This window comes from Equus przewalskii, chromosome 19 (assembly GCF_037783145.1).
Source record: "Equus przewalskii isolate Varuska chromosome 19, EquPr2, whole genome shotgun sequence".
In the NCBI taxonomy this organism is placed as follows: domain Eukaryota; kingdom Metazoa; phylum Chordata; class Mammalia; order Perissodactyla; family Equidae; genus Equus; species Equus przewalskii.
Genome location: NC_091849.1, coordinates 34,304,792 through 34,322,671, shown reverse-complemented (window position 1 = coordinate 34,322,671; position 17,880 = coordinate 34,304,792). Strand labels below are relative to the sequence as shown.

General features: G+C 60.3%; 1 protein-coding gene across 7 annotated transcripts in view; it reads right to left on the bottom strand.

Moving 5' to 3' along the window:
* Positions 1-1,017: 1,017 nt before the first annotated feature.
* ITPR3 (inositol 1,4,5-trisphosphate receptor type 3) overlaps positions 1,018-17,880 on the bottom strand; it is a 66,446-nt gene continuing 49,583 nt past the window's right edge. For 4 of the 7 annotated variants that reach the window (XM_070584429.1, XM_070584427.1, XM_070584431.1 and 1 more), the window contains 27 exons: positions 17,671-17,796; positions 17,403-17,528; positions 16,033-16,153; positions 15,289-15,479; positions 14,597-14,745; positions 14,283-14,391; positions 14,067-14,157; positions 13,781-13,950; positions 12,378-12,552; positions 11,989-12,173; positions 11,564-11,764; positions 11,303-11,413; positions 10,749-10,844; positions 10,524-10,625; positions 10,338-10,424; positions 9,574-9,684; positions 9,285-9,477; positions 8,950-9,075; positions 8,346-8,518; positions 7,508-7,672; positions 6,603-6,795; positions 6,046-6,162; positions 5,830-5,957; positions 4,770-4,935; positions 3,913-4,073; positions 2,535-2,696; positions 1,018-1,888 (listed from right to left, as the gene is read on the bottom strand). In XM_070584429.1, the coding sequence (XP_070440530.1) occupies positions 1,820-1,888; positions 2,535-2,696; positions 3,913-4,073; positions 4,770-4,935; positions 5,830-5,957; positions 6,046-6,162; positions 6,603-6,795; positions 7,508-7,672; positions 8,346-8,518; positions 8,950-9,075; positions 9,285-9,477; positions 9,574-9,684; positions 10,338-10,424; positions 10,524-10,625; positions 10,749-10,844; positions 11,303-11,413; positions 11,564-11,764; positions 11,989-12,173; positions 12,378-12,552; positions 13,781-13,950; positions 14,067-14,157; positions 14,283-14,391; positions 14,597-14,745; positions 15,289-15,479; positions 16,033-16,153; positions 17,403-17,528; positions 17,671-17,796 (3,804 nt within the window). In that variant the 3' untranslated portion in view covers positions 1,018-1,819. The remainder of the gene's footprint in view (positions 1,889-2,534; positions 2,697-3,912; positions 4,074-4,769; positions 4,936-5,829; positions 5,958-6,045; positions 6,163-6,602; positions 6,796-7,507; positions 7,673-8,345; positions 8,519-8,949; positions 9,076-9,284; positions 9,478-9,573; positions 9,685-10,337; positions 10,425-10,523; positions 10,626-10,748; positions 10,845-11,302; positions 11,414-11,563; positions 11,765-11,988; positions 12,174-12,377; positions 12,553-13,780; positions 13,951-14,066; positions 14,158-14,282; positions 14,392-14,596; positions 14,746-15,288; positions 15,480-16,032; positions 16,154-17,402; positions 17,529-17,670; positions 17,797-17,880) is intronic. The other 3 variants (XM_070584428.1, XM_070584430.1, XM_070584433.1) reach the window with 1 other exon arrangement.

The window sequence follows — 17,880 nt, the reverse complement described above, 5'->3', positions numbered from 1 at the left end:
TGCAGTTTGGGAATCTCATCTAGCCTCCACAGAAAGGAAGTCCTTGTTGCTCTAAAGAAAGCTGCAGCCTGAGCAGAGATGCCAGTTGAGCATCTGCCCTGCCCATCAGCCAGGGGAGGGAGGCCTCCCAGGGAGAGGAAGCGTGGGTCTCGTCTGGGCCTGAGAAGGGAATGTGACGGGGCCTCTGGGCAAGGTGCTTCCTGCACGGCCACAGGAGCCCCACCTTGCCAACAGGGGTCTGGCGGCTCGTGGCAAGACTCTCAGGCTCCCTTTTGTTGTAGGAGCTCCTGGAAGATAGCCAAAAATAGCAGTAAATACCGAAGAAGGCATCCTGTTGCAAACAGAAAGCAGCAGGAGGTGGTATGGCAGATGAGAAAAAGCCTGCTTGGCCCTCATTCCTACTGACTCAGAAGGATGGAGCTTGGTCCTCTGCCCCTGACCTTGCAGAAAACCCACGTTCCAAGTTGACTTAAGGGACAGAGTGGAGCCACAGACAGGCCTTGGCCAGGTGGGGCCTCAGGTTGTGGTTGGCTTCAGACCTATGGGCAGGTTCTGTGGGAGGCCACAGGACAGAGGCCCCCTGGCAGGGACACACACAGGGTTACCTTATTACTCCATGGAACCTTAGCTCTTAACTAGTAGACATTACATTCCCTACTTGAGCTTTCTTCTGTCAAGAAGAGAGCTGAGAGGAGGAGTGGGGCAGGGCCAAGAGCACCCCTCCCTGGGAAGAAGTGGAAGTGGGTTCTTAACCTCGTTTGTACCTAGACTCCTCATGATGTTTTGAAATGCACATGATGAAATACACAGGATTAGACAAAAGCCAGTTATACTGAATACAAATCTGAACAGGGACCCCTGGTCAAGAATCACTTTGAGACAGGATGTCACTCAGCATCTCCAGAGAGGCAGAGCCTGGACCAGTGGCCAAGGGCTTGTATTCCATGCTCTACCAGCATGCCACGTTACCTCACAGCCCTTGGGGGGTACAGGAAACAGCATCCCCCTCTAATGGACTAGGTTTCTATTAATTTATTTAAGGCAGTTAACATATTAGTTCTAAGGCCAAAGGATGTGTAAAACTTTACACCAAAAGGAGAAAAAACAAACAGTCAAAAACCAGCCACTCAAACACAGCCCAGTTCTATCACCTGGGCGTGTGACTCCTCCCCAGGAGGCCCAGGAAGAGGCAGATCCCTGGAGCAAGGCTCTCCATCCTCGGGTTACAGTCTGGCTGGGGCCATGCCAGAGAGGGTGGCCCTGACACGGACGGTGAGGTCTACACTGTCTACAGCAGATCTGAGCACGGAGGGAGCTCTGCGGCCACGGCAGGGCTGAGCATAGCACCCGTGAATAAGTTACGTAAGGAAGCCTTAAAATGACTGGCAACTGCATTGCCGCACCCCTCCCGAGGCGGGCAGTGTCCCGACTGTAGTGCTTGAGTAAAGAGGTGACCCCATCTTAATCACCCACAGGAAGGAATACGAAGGAATGTCAGTTACTGCTTTAAGGGACAAAGCAACAGTCCTTCAGAAGAACTTATCTTCCTCTAAAGTGTGAAGGTAATAAGCTGAGTCCCGGTGCGTTTCTGCGTCATTTTCAGGGCTCTGGGCAGCACTGTCAGCTCTGGCTCCCCTTTCCATGCTGGTCAGCACCTGGGTTGGCACCAGGCTGTCTGGCACAGTGGGAGCTAGAGGCTGGGTGAGCACCTGGCCTCGAGAGGCTGGCGGGCTGGCTGGGCCACCCAAGGGAAGGGACAGTGTTCCCAATCACAGCTCTCCAGCGACGGGCATCCTGTCAGGGCCCTCGATGGCTCTCCTCAGCGGCTCATGCAGTTCTGGACGTCAACAAAGCCCAGGCGCTGCCTGCGCTTCCGCTGCTCCGTCATCTAGGATTAGACAGATGCCAGCAGGTCAGGTCAGGCCGCCCAGCACCCCCTCTCCATGGGCACTGCCGAGGGCTGGCACCCACCCTCCCCCACGGACTCAGCTGCCATTCCGCACTGGCAGCAGGCCAAGGCTCCTCAGGGTGCAGCAAGGATGTCAGGCTAAAACCCTCTTCCTCAATTAGTGTGTCACAAACCCCTGATTTGGTGCAGCTGGAAACTCACTCCACCTAAAAGAGGGGCTGCCGAACCTCATTTAGTCACTGCCAGATGGAGAGGAGGATGCTCTGGGCAAGAGGGGATCTTGAGAAGCGGGAGGATGCCTGACCTGCCCTGTCGCCAGTGAACCCCTCCGAGGGACTCCTAGCAGCTGCCAGAGTAAGGGGAGGGCCCCACACACCTAAACCAAGGTCCCCCTGGGCCGTGTGTCTCAGGGGCGCAGGGATAGGGGCTGCCAACCCTGGGTGTAGCTTTCCGCGGAGAGGAAAGTGTGTTTGGAATGTGTCTTCCACCCCAGACCCAAGAAGGAGGGCCAGCAGGAAAGGGGCGGGGCATGAAGGCCCCAGTATCCTCTCCCTCCACCCCCGGGACTGAGGGTGCCCAGTGTGGGACCCTAAGGGCAGGGCCAGGACAGGGCTAGGGTGCACACCTGCTCCTTGAGCTCGTTAAGCTGGGTAGTGAGGTGGGACACCAGCTTCATGGTGGAGTTGAGCTTGTCCTGAAGAATCCGGATCTCGTTCTGCTCCCCCTCCCCCTCGTTGCTCACTAGGGACATGGCCCTCATCCGGGGGAACCAGTCCAGGTTCTTGTTCTGAAAAAGATCAGCAGGATGAGCAAGCTTGGGCCCAGCCTCGGAAGGCCCCGTTTGGAAAAGCAGTAATGTGGGGGGAGCCTCCTGCCACACCCTTGACAGAATTACTCCCCCGGGATGCGTCATGGGAAAATCTGAATTGACCGGGGTCCTCGCCGGGCCAGAGCAAGCTGGCAGTGAACCCTCTGTGGGCGTTAAGGCCACAGCACTGTGACGGGCTGACTTCCGTTAGGCGGCCTCACTGGTATCGGCACCATCTGTTTACTCTCATAACACCCTGCAAGGGGTGGAGGGGAGGCCTCTGCGCCCAGACCCTGAATCTCCTTCCTTCCTTCCTCCCCGCCCCGCCATGCACGCCCCATGCCCCAGGAAGATGCGAGTCAGACAGATGGCACACTGAGGGAGCCGGAGGCTCTGCTGAGGATGCCGGCGTCTGACACATCTGAGAGGCAAAGCCATGTTTCCTGGGACAGAGGAGTGGGGAGGGGGGCCACCAAGCAGTTTTCTGTTTCCTTGTCACAAGCTGTGAATTCTCAGACCAACAGATAAATCTGTACTCAAAGATCAGTTCAAATTACAGACTTAAAAAACAAATAGAACTCCCTTTTTTTTTCACTAAACAGTCTTTCCTTTTAGCCTGCAATTTATCATTGTGCAGTAATGTGAAGATGCGCTGTATTTGACGGAACTGATGGGCTTCCTGTCCCCCAAATGCTGTAAGACCCTTTTTTATTAATCACTGCCTTCACTCCCTTCATTACTATAGAAATTGGACAGAGAATAAATTTGATTCCTCGTAAGTCTGAGAGCCTAAAGTTTTTCCGGGCTCCCTCCAAGCCTGGGACCATCCAGGCTTCGGGAAGCTGCCCTTCCTGTGCCCAGGTCAGAAAAGTCTCCCTCAGAATGGTCCACAGAGCAGCGGCCACCGGCAGGGCCTGCCCTGTTCCCACGCCTCCTCGGCATCATGTACCCACGGGCCCAGGGACACCAGGGATGTCCTTTGGGGCTGATGGGTTTGCCGTAGGCTTTTTCTTGACAACAGAGCTTGTGCAGAAGAGTGTGGAGCGTGGGGTACCCTCTGCGGCACAGGCAGCTGGTAGGGCTCCGGCGTAGCTGAGGGCTGGCTCCAGCGCTCCTCCACTCCCCTGCTGGCCTGTCAGCAAGTGTCCACCCGGGCCAGTGCAGGCCGACGCGGCCGCTCCTCCCAGGGCCGCACCTTGATCATCTGGGCCACGTAGCTCTCAGGCCCCGTGTAGTCCGTCTTGTTCTTCACGCGGACCAGCACGATGAAGTACAGGTAGTTCCACATGTTGTGCTCGAACTTGATGTGCTCCTCGAAGGACACGGTCTTGTTATCAAACTTATCCCTCTCCAGACCTGAGGATGCAGAGGGCAAGGAGGAAGCCGTCAGCAGCCAAGAGCCACTGTGGGGTCCCCCAAGGGGGCAGACACCGCCTCTCGATGCAGCGGGGACATGTCATCTGTTCTCAGGCTGAAAGGTCTGATGAACGTGCGTGACAGCCACTCTGAGCTATTTAGGTCACTTCTATTTAAAGCACCAGCCACTTAGCCGTGGAGATGCCGCCCTGTCACACTGCGGCCCGCCCCAATGGCCGCTAAGGGCCACAGGAGCAAATGCCAGAATTCCCAGAACCCGGGGGAGCAGGGAGAGCTGGAGAAGGGATCTCCCTCCAGGTGACACCGGCTCCTTAGCCTGCAGTGGCTGGAGAGAGGATAGCCCTTCACACCAGGGGTGGGAAAAGCCCTGGGCTGGAACTAGAGGCTTGAGCCACCAACTGGGCTTCAGTGTCCTCATGTGTAAACCGATAGGGTTTAAAGGAACGGGCTCTGACGCCTTTCCCGCTCCCTCCTGCTACTCCAGGTTCAGGCAGGGTCCTGTTCTCCCAGTTCTGGGTGAGCAAACAGCCATCAACCAACCCAGGGCAGTGTTCCGCAGTGGCCACAGGAACCTGGGCAGGGCCAAACTGAGGCTGCCACAGCCCAGACAATGTCCCAGTCCACAGGCAGCCCCAGCCCTGCGGCAGCCTCCGCAGGACAGGGACCAGGCCTCACCACAGATAAAGCACGTGGTCTTGAGAATCTCCTCCTTCTTCTGCTTCTCGCTACGCAGGTCGGCAAAGGTGTCGATGATCACCCCAAAGATGAGGTTCAGCACGATGATGATGACAATGAAGAAGAACAGGAGGTCGTAGACCACACGGGCCGGGAAGAGAGACTCCTACAGGTGTGGGACAGGGAGGCTGGGCCCAGGAGTCCCCTAGTTCACCAGCAGGCAGGACTTGGGCAGGGGGCGTTGGGACTGTGGTGGAGGGGGCCCAGCCCCCAGCAGAAGGAAACAAGGGCCTCTGGCTCTCAGGCCCCTGAGGATGGTAGGGCAGACCCAACCTCACTCTATGCAGCGAGAACTGCAACCACAAGCCCCGGGTGTGGATTAGCAAAGAGCGGACTCAGAAAGGAGACCAGCAGGGATGAAGCTTTGTAGAAGGAGACTGGTGTGGGGAGCTAAGGCCGTGGGTCTAGGCTGTGTCTGCCCCTAGCTTTTGGTTAGGGCAAGAGCCAGCTGTGAACTTCCCTGCCCCGCCCTCAGGACGCCTGGCCTCACATGTTCTAGAAACCCTCTGTCTGGCCAGGGAGGCGACTCACCCCCATGGGACTAGGGACAGACCAACATTCTGGGAATGCTGGGCTGCCTGAGCCAAATCCTGAGGCCTCCTTATGAGTCCAACTCAGCTTCCCCACTCTGCCCTCCCCCACTGTGGGCTGAGCTCTGCCGAACAGATGAAGCCAGTGTGGCCCTGGGATGGCCTGCTGTCTGACTCATGCCTTCCCTAGTCGGGGCAAAGCTTGGTTGCCAGGGTCTTTCCTTAGAGCATCAGTGAGCTGGTGGGGACAGCCGGGCTGGGGACAGCTCAACAACAATGTGACTGCGCACTGACTCGGTAGGAAAGCCGGAAAAGGGGGATACAAGTGGGGAGGCAGGGTTGGAACACCGAAGATGGAGGGAGGCCAAGCGACTCTGCCTGGTCATGATCTGAGGACAGGACCCTCACCGTCGCTGACCTGGCCAGGGCTTGGGCCATGCGGATTTGGGGGTGGGGCAGGGGGTACTCACATCTTTGGAAGGCTTGCGGAGAATGTCGCCCACACCACCACCATTGCGCAGCCCGTGGTTCATGACAGTGACGATGCACATCAGCAGAGTGTCACAGGCCCGCTCCGTGCTGTCCAGCTCCTCGTCCTCTGCAAGCAGAGCATTTGCTCATACCCAGGCCAGGCCACTTGTCTCCGCCCCCACCCCACCTGGACTCCCGAGACACATAGCCCTCACCTTCCAGGACCTCAGGCACCGAGACCCCCGAGGCGCATTCCATCTTGTCCCCACTGCACGTGCCCACAAATGTGGCAGCTCCATGTGGCATCCCCAGGGGGTTGGCTGGAGGCAACACTGACAAAGTCACCAGGAGCTCTAAATGTCTGGCCTTATCATCCCCATGGTTGTGTCTCCTAACATCCCCTCACTCCTTCTGGCTACAAAGGAAGGGTCTTCACGCCCCTACCCACGCTGGGCTGTGCCCTAGGGCAGGGAAGGGGGTCTGCGTCCTCAACCCCAGCACACAGGTAGCCCCCGCAAATACTGAGTTAAACATGAATGACAGGGTCTGCAAGCAAGTGGCTCCTCAGGGAGCCAGAGACCCAAGGCTCTCCCACTCCCTCAGTCTGTCCCAGGAAGGAGGGGGCAGACTGGTGTGAGCTAGACCTCCCCAGAACCCAAGAGGAGAAACTGAGGCAGGGAGCCAGGGATAAGCACTTCCAGGTCCTGGTCCTGACGCCAGTCACGTGCACAGGCCCTCGCATCCCCACACCCGCCAGGAGAGGAGCCCGGACCTCTGGAGTGGTTGCTGGGCAGCCGGTCGACCTCAAGGATGAAGTCATCCTTGAGGAAGAGGAAGCCGACGATGGAGAAGAGGTAGACCAGGATGAGGGCCAGCAGGGCAGTCAGCAGGATGGAGCGGCCATTGCGGGTCACACTCTTGATGACGTTGAACAGAGTCTCCTCACGGTAGATGAGGTCGAAGAGCTGCAGGGCAGGGACGGGGCCTTGAGGGGCTGGGGACACTGCTGGACCAAAGGGCCGTGGTCCCAGTGGTTTCCCACAGCCTCCTCCAGCAGGGTCTGTGCTTAGGCAGGTGTAACCAGGCCGGTAGGCCTGTCAGGCGAGGCGGCTTCTCGGAGGAACCTGGGTTCTAAGGCCAAGGAAAGGGAGGGGCCTAGGGGATGGCGTGAGGGGTCGGATGGGCAGGCGAGCACCACACACGAGCGAGAAGGATGGCCAACTCTTACAGTGCGCTTGCTTCATGCCAGGACACACTCTATGTGATGTCTGTGCATTAGCTCATTTCATCCTCACAGTTATTCTAGAAGGTAAGTGCTATTAATTATCTCCGTTTTACAGTGGGGAAACTGAGGCACAGGACAGTTAAGAAACAAGCCCAAAGTTACACAGCTAATAGGGGCCACACTGGGATGCAAACCCAGGTGGTCTGGCTCCAGAGTCTAGGCTTGAACCACCACTGTACGAGGGAGATGGGTCAGACAGGGGCCAGAAGTGGCCATCAGGGACTTGAAGGCCAGGCTGGAGTCAGGCGGAGGACAACTCTGGAAATCCACTCCTCCCGGCCCAGCAGCAAGAGGACTGGACAGAGAGACCAGCGCTAGGGAACTGCTGGCAACTCGCAGGAAGCCCCAGCTGCCCTGCACCTCCGCCCTGCCTCAGCCACAGCGGGCCTCACCAGGATGCTGTAGAAGAGCTCGTGCACAAAGAGGCCCAGGACACTAGTCAGGATGTAGCCCACGTGGTAGAGGAACTCCATGTCCATGACCATGGCCTTGTAGCCCCGGATGAAGGTGCCACGGTTGCCCACGAAGCTCACCACGAACACTATCTTGTTGGTCAGCTGGGGGCAAAGTACAGAGCCCGGGGGTCAGTAACCCACCGCCCACCATGAATCTCCACTCCCTGTCGCCAGGCCCACCCAGTGCCCAGCCCAGAGGCCCAGCCCTCAATGGAATGTCAGCCCGGCAGGCACAGCATTAATGAAAGTGCTTCCAGAATTGCATCAGGCCCCCGGGCCTAGAACAGAGGAGAAGCCCCATGGGTCCCTCTGCTTCAGGAAGACAGTGAGACACAGAGGAGGATGGTCAGAGAAGAGCGCCCTTGGCCTTTATGGGGATGGGGTGACTTATGAAAAGACGCCCCCTTGCTCAAGGCACTTTTTCCATCTGTCAGGAAATCATCACAATAGACAAATCTTTGATGTCTACAATGCGAACAGTGCCTTTGATCAGTGCACAACTACACCGTGTGCACAGCAGCCCTGAAGCTGGTGCTCCAAGGTGACTCCCAGCTGGCTGGCTGGCTCTGAGTGCCTGCTGACCCCAGTTGTCCAGGGAGATGGAGGCGGCACAGAGTGGTTCCAACTGCAGGTCTAGAATGAGCTGAGGATCCCAACCCAGGTTGAGGGGGATGGAGCAGAGCAGTGGCTGCTGGGAGGCAGCAGGCCAGCTTCAAGTCCAACTGTGTGATGAGCATGGGGGTGGTTTGGGGTGGGGGCTCCCTCTGGCACTCACGTTGAGGGCGCCCAGGATGTTGAGCGTGGGCCCAATGCCCAGGTAATAGATGGAGCGCAGGATGAGCGCCACGATGAGGGGGCGGATGCTGTAGCGCTTGGTGAACAGGGCCGCGATGGAGAAGCAGATGAGGATCCAGAAGAGCAGCGAGATGAGCGGGGAGCCGAGCACACCTGGGGCAGGGGAGCAGGGAGGAGTGTGGCTTGCTCAAGCTCACCACAGCCCCAACAGACCCCAAGAAGCCACCCCTTCCTGGAAGCCTTCCCTATTAAGTTCCTGGTCACCTGGTGTTAGGGCCCCCCAACCACACCTGCATCTCTAGGCCTGTGGCAGGAGCCCCTATCCAGTTGCTGCTGTTACATCCAGCCTCTGGCTCGTGCACACACACACAGTCTCCCGAGGTCAAGGACCCCGTCTGTCCCGCTGGACCACACCTGTCTCCCCATGATGGGGTGCAGAGCCCAGAGGGCAGCACAGGACTGCTTCTCCCCACTCTGCATCTGTCTGGTCCCTGAGAGCCTGACTGGCCCCAAGGCTCTGCCCAAGCCTGAGGAGGGGGCATGGGGGGCCCCAAGGCGCCTGCCCACCAGCCCTGTGTCCTGACCTGTGGACGCGCCCTCCACGTATGGGTAGAAGAAGGCGATGATGATGTTGATAAAAACCGCCAGGTTGAAGGAGATGCTGCCCCACAGGGTCATGCGGCGGGAGAACCAGTAGATCAGCGGCATGCCTGGGGGGAGGGTGGTGGGGGCCAGTGTCAGGGAGCCCCCGATTAACACCTCTGCCCCCCCGCCCGCACAAGCTCCAGACCCCCTTCAGGAGGAAAACTACTTGAGGCGGAGGTGGGGGTGGGGCGCCCACCAGCAGGCGAGGAGGCATCAGGGGGCAGCGGTGAGCAGCTCCAAGCCCCAGCCCACCCTCCCGCCCCGCGGTCCTCACTGCGGAGCTTGCGCTGCCACTCCATCTCGTTGTGCAGGAAGGACGACTGGTCAAAGAAGTCGCTCACTTTGCTGCCCTGCTCGTCCTGCTCGGTGGTGGTGAAGAGCCGGTGCTTGGTCTCCTCTGTCAGGAACTGGCAGATGCCAGGCACCGGGAACACGATCTGCTCCATGCTGCGGTCCTGCCGCACGATCTGGGGGCACACAGGCACATGGTCACACCTGGGCCGTGGCCACCAAGGGCCAAGCTCACAGCCCTGGTTCACTGGCCCCTGACCCTCAGGCCCCACCTCAATCTGGGACGTGTGGTTCTCGTAGTAGGCTAGCGGGTCCTCCTCCTCCTCCTGTGCGGGCGCTGAGGACTTGAGCATCTGCGACAGCTGCTTGTTGTTGAGGCTGAGCTGGGGGTGGGGACGGCGCTGAGGTCAGCCCAGCAGCCCCCCACCGCTAGGCCTGCACCCAAGCCCCACCTGCCGGGCATGAGCCCAGCTCTGAACTATGCCCCAGCCAGTGACTCCCCAACCAGACCAGACCCTGCCCAGCCCAGCCCAGCCCAGCCAGGACCCAGCCCCAAAGTGGGAGGGGGGTAGCTGGAGAGCCATGTCCGGACAATCCTATAGGACAGTCAGCACCCTCCGCAGTTCTGTTCAGATGCACCCTACGTCCTCCTTCAGGCTTCCAGACCCACCCCAGCCTTGCTGCCCCTTCTAAGCCCTGGTTTCACCCCTAGCCACCAGTCGGGCTCCGCCCGATAGTCCTGAGTCCCGCCCCGAGCCCCGCCTCCCAATTCTAGCCCTGCTCTCCGATCGTAGCTCTCAGGTTCAGGCGGGCCCTCGGGCCGAAGCTCCGCCCTGAGCCCCCGGCCCCGCCCCTTGGCTCATGCTGGATTCCAAGCAGCTCTCAGGCCTCAGCTCTGCCCTCATCCCCAGCCCTCGGGCCATAGCCCCGCCCTCAATTCCCAGCCTGCCCCCCAGATACTAGCCCATCCCATCTCCAGCCCAGCCACGCCCCTGTCTAAGTCCCGCCCCACTCCCAGCCTGGTCCCCGGGCCCACCATGGAAGAGATGCCCTCAGCCTCCTCCTCTTGGATGCGCTTCACGGGCTTCAGCAGGTGCTGCAGCTGTTTGTTGTGCCTGGAGAGCTGAGCGAGAGGGCAGCGCAGGGTCACGGGGCGTGGTCGCCGGGGTGGGGGCTGGGGGGCATGGCCGTGGGGGGTGGGGCCGTGGGGTCGGGCTGGTACCTGCAGCGCCAGGATGTAGATGTTGTGGCCCACCTCGCGTGGGCTCACCTCCGAGTTCTCCCGCTCCTCCTCCTGCAGGTAGGCCTTCTTGATGACGTCCACCTGGCGGGGCAGTGCCTGCTCGAATGCCTCTTCCCGGGGCGTGGGGCGGGCTGGATCCTAACCCCCATCCCCACACACCCCACCCTGCCACACCCTCCCACCCGCCCGCCAGCCCAGCCTCACCAGCTCCTGGGGCCGCAGGCTGATGAGGATGCGCTCAGCGTTTTCACTGTCATGCCGGCTCTCCATCAGAGCCAGGAGCAGCTTGGAGGCATTGTCCTGGGGGAGTGGGAGACAGGCCAGTCTAAGGGCCCCCATCACACAGCCACAACCCCCTCCACTGACTACTCTGTAATAGTCTCTCCCCGCCCACAAGATGTCCATGGCCTTCCCCACTCCTGCATATCCAGCCCCCCTGACAGGCCACCTTCACCCCACCCTGCAGCAGCACGCTCCACTCCCAGACAGCAGACATGTACACGGGGGCCCTTGGATAAACCCAGACCCCGTGTGCTTCCAGACTGAGTGTGTTTGCTCACACATTCACTCATGTGTACACTCATGTGTACTTATAAGATGCACATATTACACACATGCAACCCACACACATCACCACATACTTGCACATGTGGTGCCCACATCACACACACCAGTACGCACACTCAACATGTCACATGCATATGTGACACGCTCACAGGCACACCCATGCACGCTCACGCGGGCGGCCACGGCCCCACCTTGAGTTGCAGCACCAGGTCCATACGGTACTTGCACAGGGGCCCGATGTCGTTGAGGATCAGTGCCGTGATGATGTCTATGCCGTTGGACTCGTGCGTCACAATGCAGGTCTGGCAGGAGGCAGTGGCGGACACGGGGCCCAGGCCCCTCAGAACCGTGGTAGCCGCAGCGGCCTCAGTCTCTCCCCAGCCCAGCCTGCCCCGTCCACCCACACATCCACGCTGCCCCCTCAGCGGCTGCTCCACCACCCCAACGCTCACCTGGTTCTCGTGGCAGGGGCCCTGGCAGTACTCGGTGAGGGTCTCCAGGGTCTGGGTGACCAGCCCCACGTTGTCCTCGTTGATGTAGAGCCCTAGCAGCCCCAGGCCACCCGTGGTGCTGCCGCACATGATGTCCAGGAACTGCAGCGTCTCGCACACCAGGTTGTAGTTGGTTTTGTTGTTCTGACAGCGCAGGAAGTTCTGCAGAGCACAGAAGGGGTGGGCGTGGCGCACCTCCAGCGGGGAGAGGCCGGCCTGGGACCACGATCCTGCACATGCAGGGGTGGGGGAGTTGCCAGCCACATGGCAGTGGTGTCCAGGCCACATGACAGGCAGACAGCAGGGGTGCGTGGCCGGATGGCAGGAGTGGGGTCCCCATGCTAGCTGGATAGCCGGGGAAGGGCAGGCGTGCTGGGTGGCCTCACCTGCAGGTCCCGGTTGTGGTTCTCGCACAGCAGCTGCAGAAAGCGCAGGATGGGCTGCATGATGAGCACGGACGTGCCCATCTCGTTGCTCTGCACGCGCTCACCCACCTCGTGCCCCCGGCGCAGGCTGGGGCCCAGCGAATAGCGGGATGGGGAGCCAGGCATCGAGAAGGAGGCCACACGGCCTGCGGGGGGAGGCCTCGTGAGGCTGGGGCTGCTAGCAGCGGCCAGACTCTCGCCCTCACCCTATGTTCCCACATGAGCCCCCTGACTGCACATTGTGCCTTGCACCCCAAGCCCTTATCCCTGCCCGACTCCACCATCCTGTACCCTCTGACCCTGCCCAGCACCCCCATCCTGTCCCTTGGGCCCCCGGCCCCACCCCTGACCTTTGATGGTGGGGTCTGCTGGCTCCCGGTCCTCCCGCGGCTGGCTGCCCAGGTCGCTCATGTTGACAGCCACTGTGGACTTGGTCTCCTGCTGGGCCCGCTTCATGCGGTCATGTAGCACCTTGAAGAAGCGCTCTGACTTCTTGTCACTTATCATCAGGTTGTAAAAGGATTTCTGGGGTGGACAGAGAGATGGGGCACAGCCTCAGCACAGGGCCTGGCTCAAAGCAGCCCTTGGTAAGGCCCTGGAGGAACTCTGTCCTGTGCTGCAGGGACAAGGATGGGGCCCAGATGGGCCACCAGACATGCCCAAACCAGACTGAGGCTGGGGGAGACAGAGACACCCCTGTGCCCTGTCGCTAGGCTGGGTGGGGGCAGTCAGGACTGTCAGAATGGAGGGGCCAGGCCTGTGACTGCGATGCTGGAGGCCTGCACCAGTGTCCTGACCGCCTCCTGCGTCTGCCCGTGGCCCCACGTCTGCTCCCCACACAGCGGCACAGGCATCCCTTTGGAGTCTAGGGCACATCCCTCCTCTGCTCAAAGCCCTGCAGTGGCCCCATGTGGCCCAGAGGAAAAGCCGGGCCTCACAGTGCCCACGAGGCCACATGATGGCCCATCACCTCTCTGACCCCAGGTCCTGCCACTCACGCCTCCTCCACCCCCTCCAGCCAATCAGCCACTTCCCCTGCACGGCCTCTGCCCAGCTGCCTGCTTCTCCCCGTGCGCCCGCCCTACCTGTCCACATGCTCACTGCTGGGTCCGCGTTCAAAGTTCCTCCGAGGGACCTTTCTCCATCACCTCATCTCACAGAGCCTGGCCCCAGCACTCCCTAAGCCCCTCGCCTGAATGATCACTGTCCAGCATGCTCTCCACATTACACGGGGGTTACCATTACTGACTGTTGTCCCCACTGAAACCTAAATACCAATTTTGTCTCTTGTTCACCACTGAATCCTTCGTGCCTAGAACACTGCCAGGCACACAGAAGACACTCAATGCACACTTATGAATGAATGTATGAATGAACAGGGATAAAGCAATCAGAAGGGGTTTTTTGGAAGAGGTAGACCAAAGGTTGAGGGGGATGTGAAAAAGGAGGAAGGAGGCCTGAGCAGAGACCAAGAGGCGAGAATGATGGATGACACGGCGGACAGAATGGTGGGGAGACAGGCTGAGGCCTGGGTGGAGCAGGGGGCTGTGCGTGGATAGAGAAGGGGCCACGTGACGTGGAGCAGATAGGAAGGTGGAGCCGCCCATGGGCAGCCAGACTCACCCTGGCCGCAAGCACCCACCCCTACAGCATAGCCCCCTCGATCTCAGTGACTTGTCACACTGTCCCCCCTCCTGAGTAGAAGGGACCGCCCAAAGGAGGTAAGCCCCCAGCACCCCCACCCACTCCACACCTGGATCTCGGTGTTGCCGCCGTCCAGCAGGCGGATGGCCAGGCCGATGCTCTCCTGGAAGATCTTCTCGTTCTTGGTGCTGGTGATGAGGTCGCACACCAGCTTGGTGGCCCCCTCTTTGTCCAGCCGGCACTGGGTCGCCGCGATTGCTGACCAGTCTTGGTCCAGGCCTGGAGTGGGAGAACGTGTTTGAGGGGGAGCTGGTAAGGCCAGGGAGCAGAAGGGAGGACCCGGGCCTGGGCTAAGGGGCCACCCGGAGGGACGGTAGCGGGGAAGTGACACTGACCGGTGCCCATGGGGTCCGGAAGGTCCCCCCGCGAGCTGGACTTGCGGTTCTGGAGGTAGTTTTGTAACAGCATCTTGCGCAGCTGGTTGCCCTGAGGGAGGGAGTGAGCCCACAGTGGCGCATGTCACCATTTAACCAGAGGCCCGACAGTCCTGGTCCTCAGACCCCAGACCTCCTGGCCGGGCCCGCCTGGCGTCCAGCCCACTGGGCACTCACCCGGTCCCCATACTTGGTCTTCTTGAGCAGCATTTGCTGCAGGGTCCGCAGCACCTTGACGCACAGCTTCTCCTCCGACTCCATGAGGTCCTTGGTGTGCTGGATCAGCCTGGCCGGCGGGGAGGGGGCACACACTCAGGCAGCCCCCGCTGCCTCCCTCCAGCCACTTCCCCCATGCTGTCCTGGGCAGGAACAGCCCCTGGCCCTCTGACTCTGTGGGCCATTTAATCCCTACGGGGCCCTTCCCTGTCCCTTTCCTGTCCCAGGCCACTGCGCCCTGCAGCCCCTCTGCCCCGGCCCAGCACCCCACTCACTTGGACAGGAAGCCCCCGCTCTCGCAGCGCTGGTAGGCCTCACTGCCCTCCAGGAAGAGCAGCTCGGGCCAGTGCAGGACGTCCACCAGCACGGACAGCTCGGCCTGCACCAGGGGCTTCAGCCGCTCCTCCAGGGCTGTGATGATGTCCTGGGGTGGGCAGGGCAGGGTCACCGCCGGGCCAGATACAGGCCACCCAGGCTCAAGAGATGACCAAGGCTTGACTACCATTCCTCTGACCCCAACACCAAACGGCGCCATGGATTGCCCTGCAGCCTGGGCCCGCAGAGTGGCCCTGAACAAAGCATGGCGTCCGTCTGCTTGGAGCCTCTGGCTGGGAGCCGCGAGCCCTGGCTTTTCTCCCAGACCCTCCTCTAGCTCTGTGTGACCCTAGGCAAACCCCTTGCCCTCTCTGGGCCTCTAGAGGCCAATGAGACAGTGCACAGAAGTCTGTTGCATAAACGGGAAGCTGCTGTCAGGAGTGAGGGGTGTCCCGACCCCCTACATGAGCGCCAACCCTGGAATGATGCCCCTCAGTTCCCTGCCCAGCACCTTCCCTGAGCAGCCCCTAAGCGGCGGACGAGCTGACCAGCCCCTTCCCGGGGAGTGTGGGCAGCACAGGAAGGGACATGCCTGAGAACATGCCCCCCCAAAGCGGCTCCCGTGGTGGACACCAGGCAGCCCCACACCCACCTGCAGCTTCTCGATGATGTTCTTGTAGTCCCACTGGTTGGCGGTGGGGGTGACACGGGGGAAGGCCCGCGTGGTCGACTTGTAGCTGGAAGCGTTGCGCTGGGCGGCAGCTGCGCAGCTGGCACCACTGCTGAGTAGCGAGCTGATGTGGGCGTCCAGGTCCATGGGCAGCGAGATGGCCCGGCCTTTGGCTGCGGGGAGAGGGCATGGGGTGATGGAGGGCTGGTGGGGGTTGGGGCTCAGCCAGCCAGAGGGGCCGGGCTCAGGGCGACTGCACCAGCGGACGGGGTGAACCCGACTGAGGGTCTGGGGTGCAGGGACCCCCACCCTGGCCCACCCTTGAGGGACTGAGGTGCCCTCTTCCACTTTTTGGGTAAAAAGATTGAATTTCTGTCTCTTTGATTCCCCCCTGGCTTCACCCTGACCCCTCTCCTCCTCTCTCCCAACTTCCCTGTCCCCTTCTCAAGGCCCCCAAAAATCTACAGGCCTCCCTCCTGCCTGAGAACATTTGCAGGCACTTTGGTTGGGGAATGTCACCAGCATTGTCCTCTGGGGAACTGACTCGGAGGAGCAAACAGCTTCTCTCAACTGCCAAGATACCAGTTAGACAACAAGAAGGACTTACTGAGAACCACCTGGGAGCAGATGATGGGCGAGCTTAGGGATAACATGTGTATTGTGAGGGCAGACGTCCTGCAGCGAGGGGTGGGGGGTTGGAGCTAGCCAGGGCCCTGGCACACTCACCCACCATGGCGAGGGTCCGGATGCAGGCCTCCACGGAGCCCTTGTGCTGCTGCTGCAGCCACGGGCACTCGAGCAGCCGCGTGGTGGACTGCAGCAGCTGCACCACGATCGTCTGGTGCGTCTGCAAGAGTCCACACGCCTACTGCTGCAGCCTGGCCCACCTTCCACACTGGGCAGGCCCAGGCCCAGGGACCAGGGCCCACTGAAAATGGCGACAGGTGGAGGGACAGGGCCTCCCGTAGCTACCAGGTGCCTTTGTCCCAGTTGGAAAAAGCCACCCCCTTTCCCTTCAGCAGTGCACAACCTGCCTAACTGTACATGGCAGCCCTGGGAGAACTCCCCAAGATCCAGGCCTGGGGCTTACAGCCCTATTGCTGACCCTTTTCTTCCCCTAAAACATTTTCTAAATAAATTGGTGTTGTGAAAATGTAATATAGTTATATGATCCAAAAACCAAAAGGTCATCAAAAGGCATACTTTGAGAATTCTCATCCCCACCCTTGGCCCCATCACCCCTGTTCTCCCACACTCTGCCCGGGGGCTGCTGATGTGGGAAAGCTGACATAAATTACCAGAGTTCCATAGGCCCAAAGGAGTCCCAGGGCCAAACGCCCTCCCTTGCTGGGAGAGTGGGACCCAACATTTTGTACCACTCTCAGAAGCCCCATCCCCACTCTGCTCCCAATCCCTCTACCTACAGGTAGCCCCTTTTGTGGGTTTCTTGCGGATCCTTCCAGTGTTTCTTTATGATTTAGGAGGTAGAGCAGCTCCTTCCTCAAGGGACCTGGCGCTCTTTCATGCAGAGGGCTTGGGGGCCGTGAACTGGCTCGAGTCTGGGCATGTGGGACTGACTGAGGGGCTATGACTCTCCCAGTGACTCAAGCTGAAGTCCTGTTCACCAGCCTCGAGCTCTTCTGCTCAGACAGGTAAGTAGGGCGTTACAAGGCTGTCTCCCCATTTCAGCTCTAGGGGCACATGGTCAACCGGCCAACGCCAGAGACCTCAGAGCGTCAGCCCCTCCTGACAACCGCCTCGGCTCTGCTGTCCGCTGCGGTAAGCACGCCCACCTTGTCCGGCTGAGTGAGTGCTGCGAGGCAGCCCCTGCCCCTCAGGGTCCACCAGACCGAGTGAATTCAGGAATTCCTGTTCTACGGTACAGTTCTCACTCTAATTCCTGACCCACAAAAACTGAGAGGTAATAAATGTTTGCTGTTATAAACTGCTAAATTGGGGGGTAATTTGTTACACAGCATAGGTAACTCATACGCTTGTACATCCTCTGCTGTATCTTTACCCACTACAAGCAGATATGAGTATACATTCTGATATCCCCCATTCCCTACCCCAAGGCTGCCGGGGCAGGCGCTCACCTGCAGGGAGGTGCTGTTCTCAGAGAACGGGGAGCTGAAGAAGGCGTTGATGGTGTCCAGCACCACGGTCAGCACATACTTCTCCAGGGTGGGGTCCGCCAGGCGCTTCTCACGCTTACTGCAGACCTGGGGCGGGAGAGAGAGCTGCCTGGGGGTGGCCAACACGTGGGGCGCCCCGACTCCCAAGCCCTGGAAGGCTGCCTGGCCCCCGAGCACGACCCTGCCCCACCACGGGCCGGCCGCGGGCCACGCCCCCACGGGGACAGACCCGAGCCATGTCCAGGGTGAAGTTCTCGAAGAGCGTCCAGATGTGGCTGCTGGTGTAGATCTCCTTCATCTCCACCTCCGTGTCCACGTAACAGTGGTTCACAAAGTTCACGTAGGCCACCTTCACCTGGGCAGCGGCCGGGAGGTCAGGGCGCTGGCAGGGCCGCCCGCCCGGGCTCTCCGTCTCTGCACCTCACCTGACCCTCCCGAC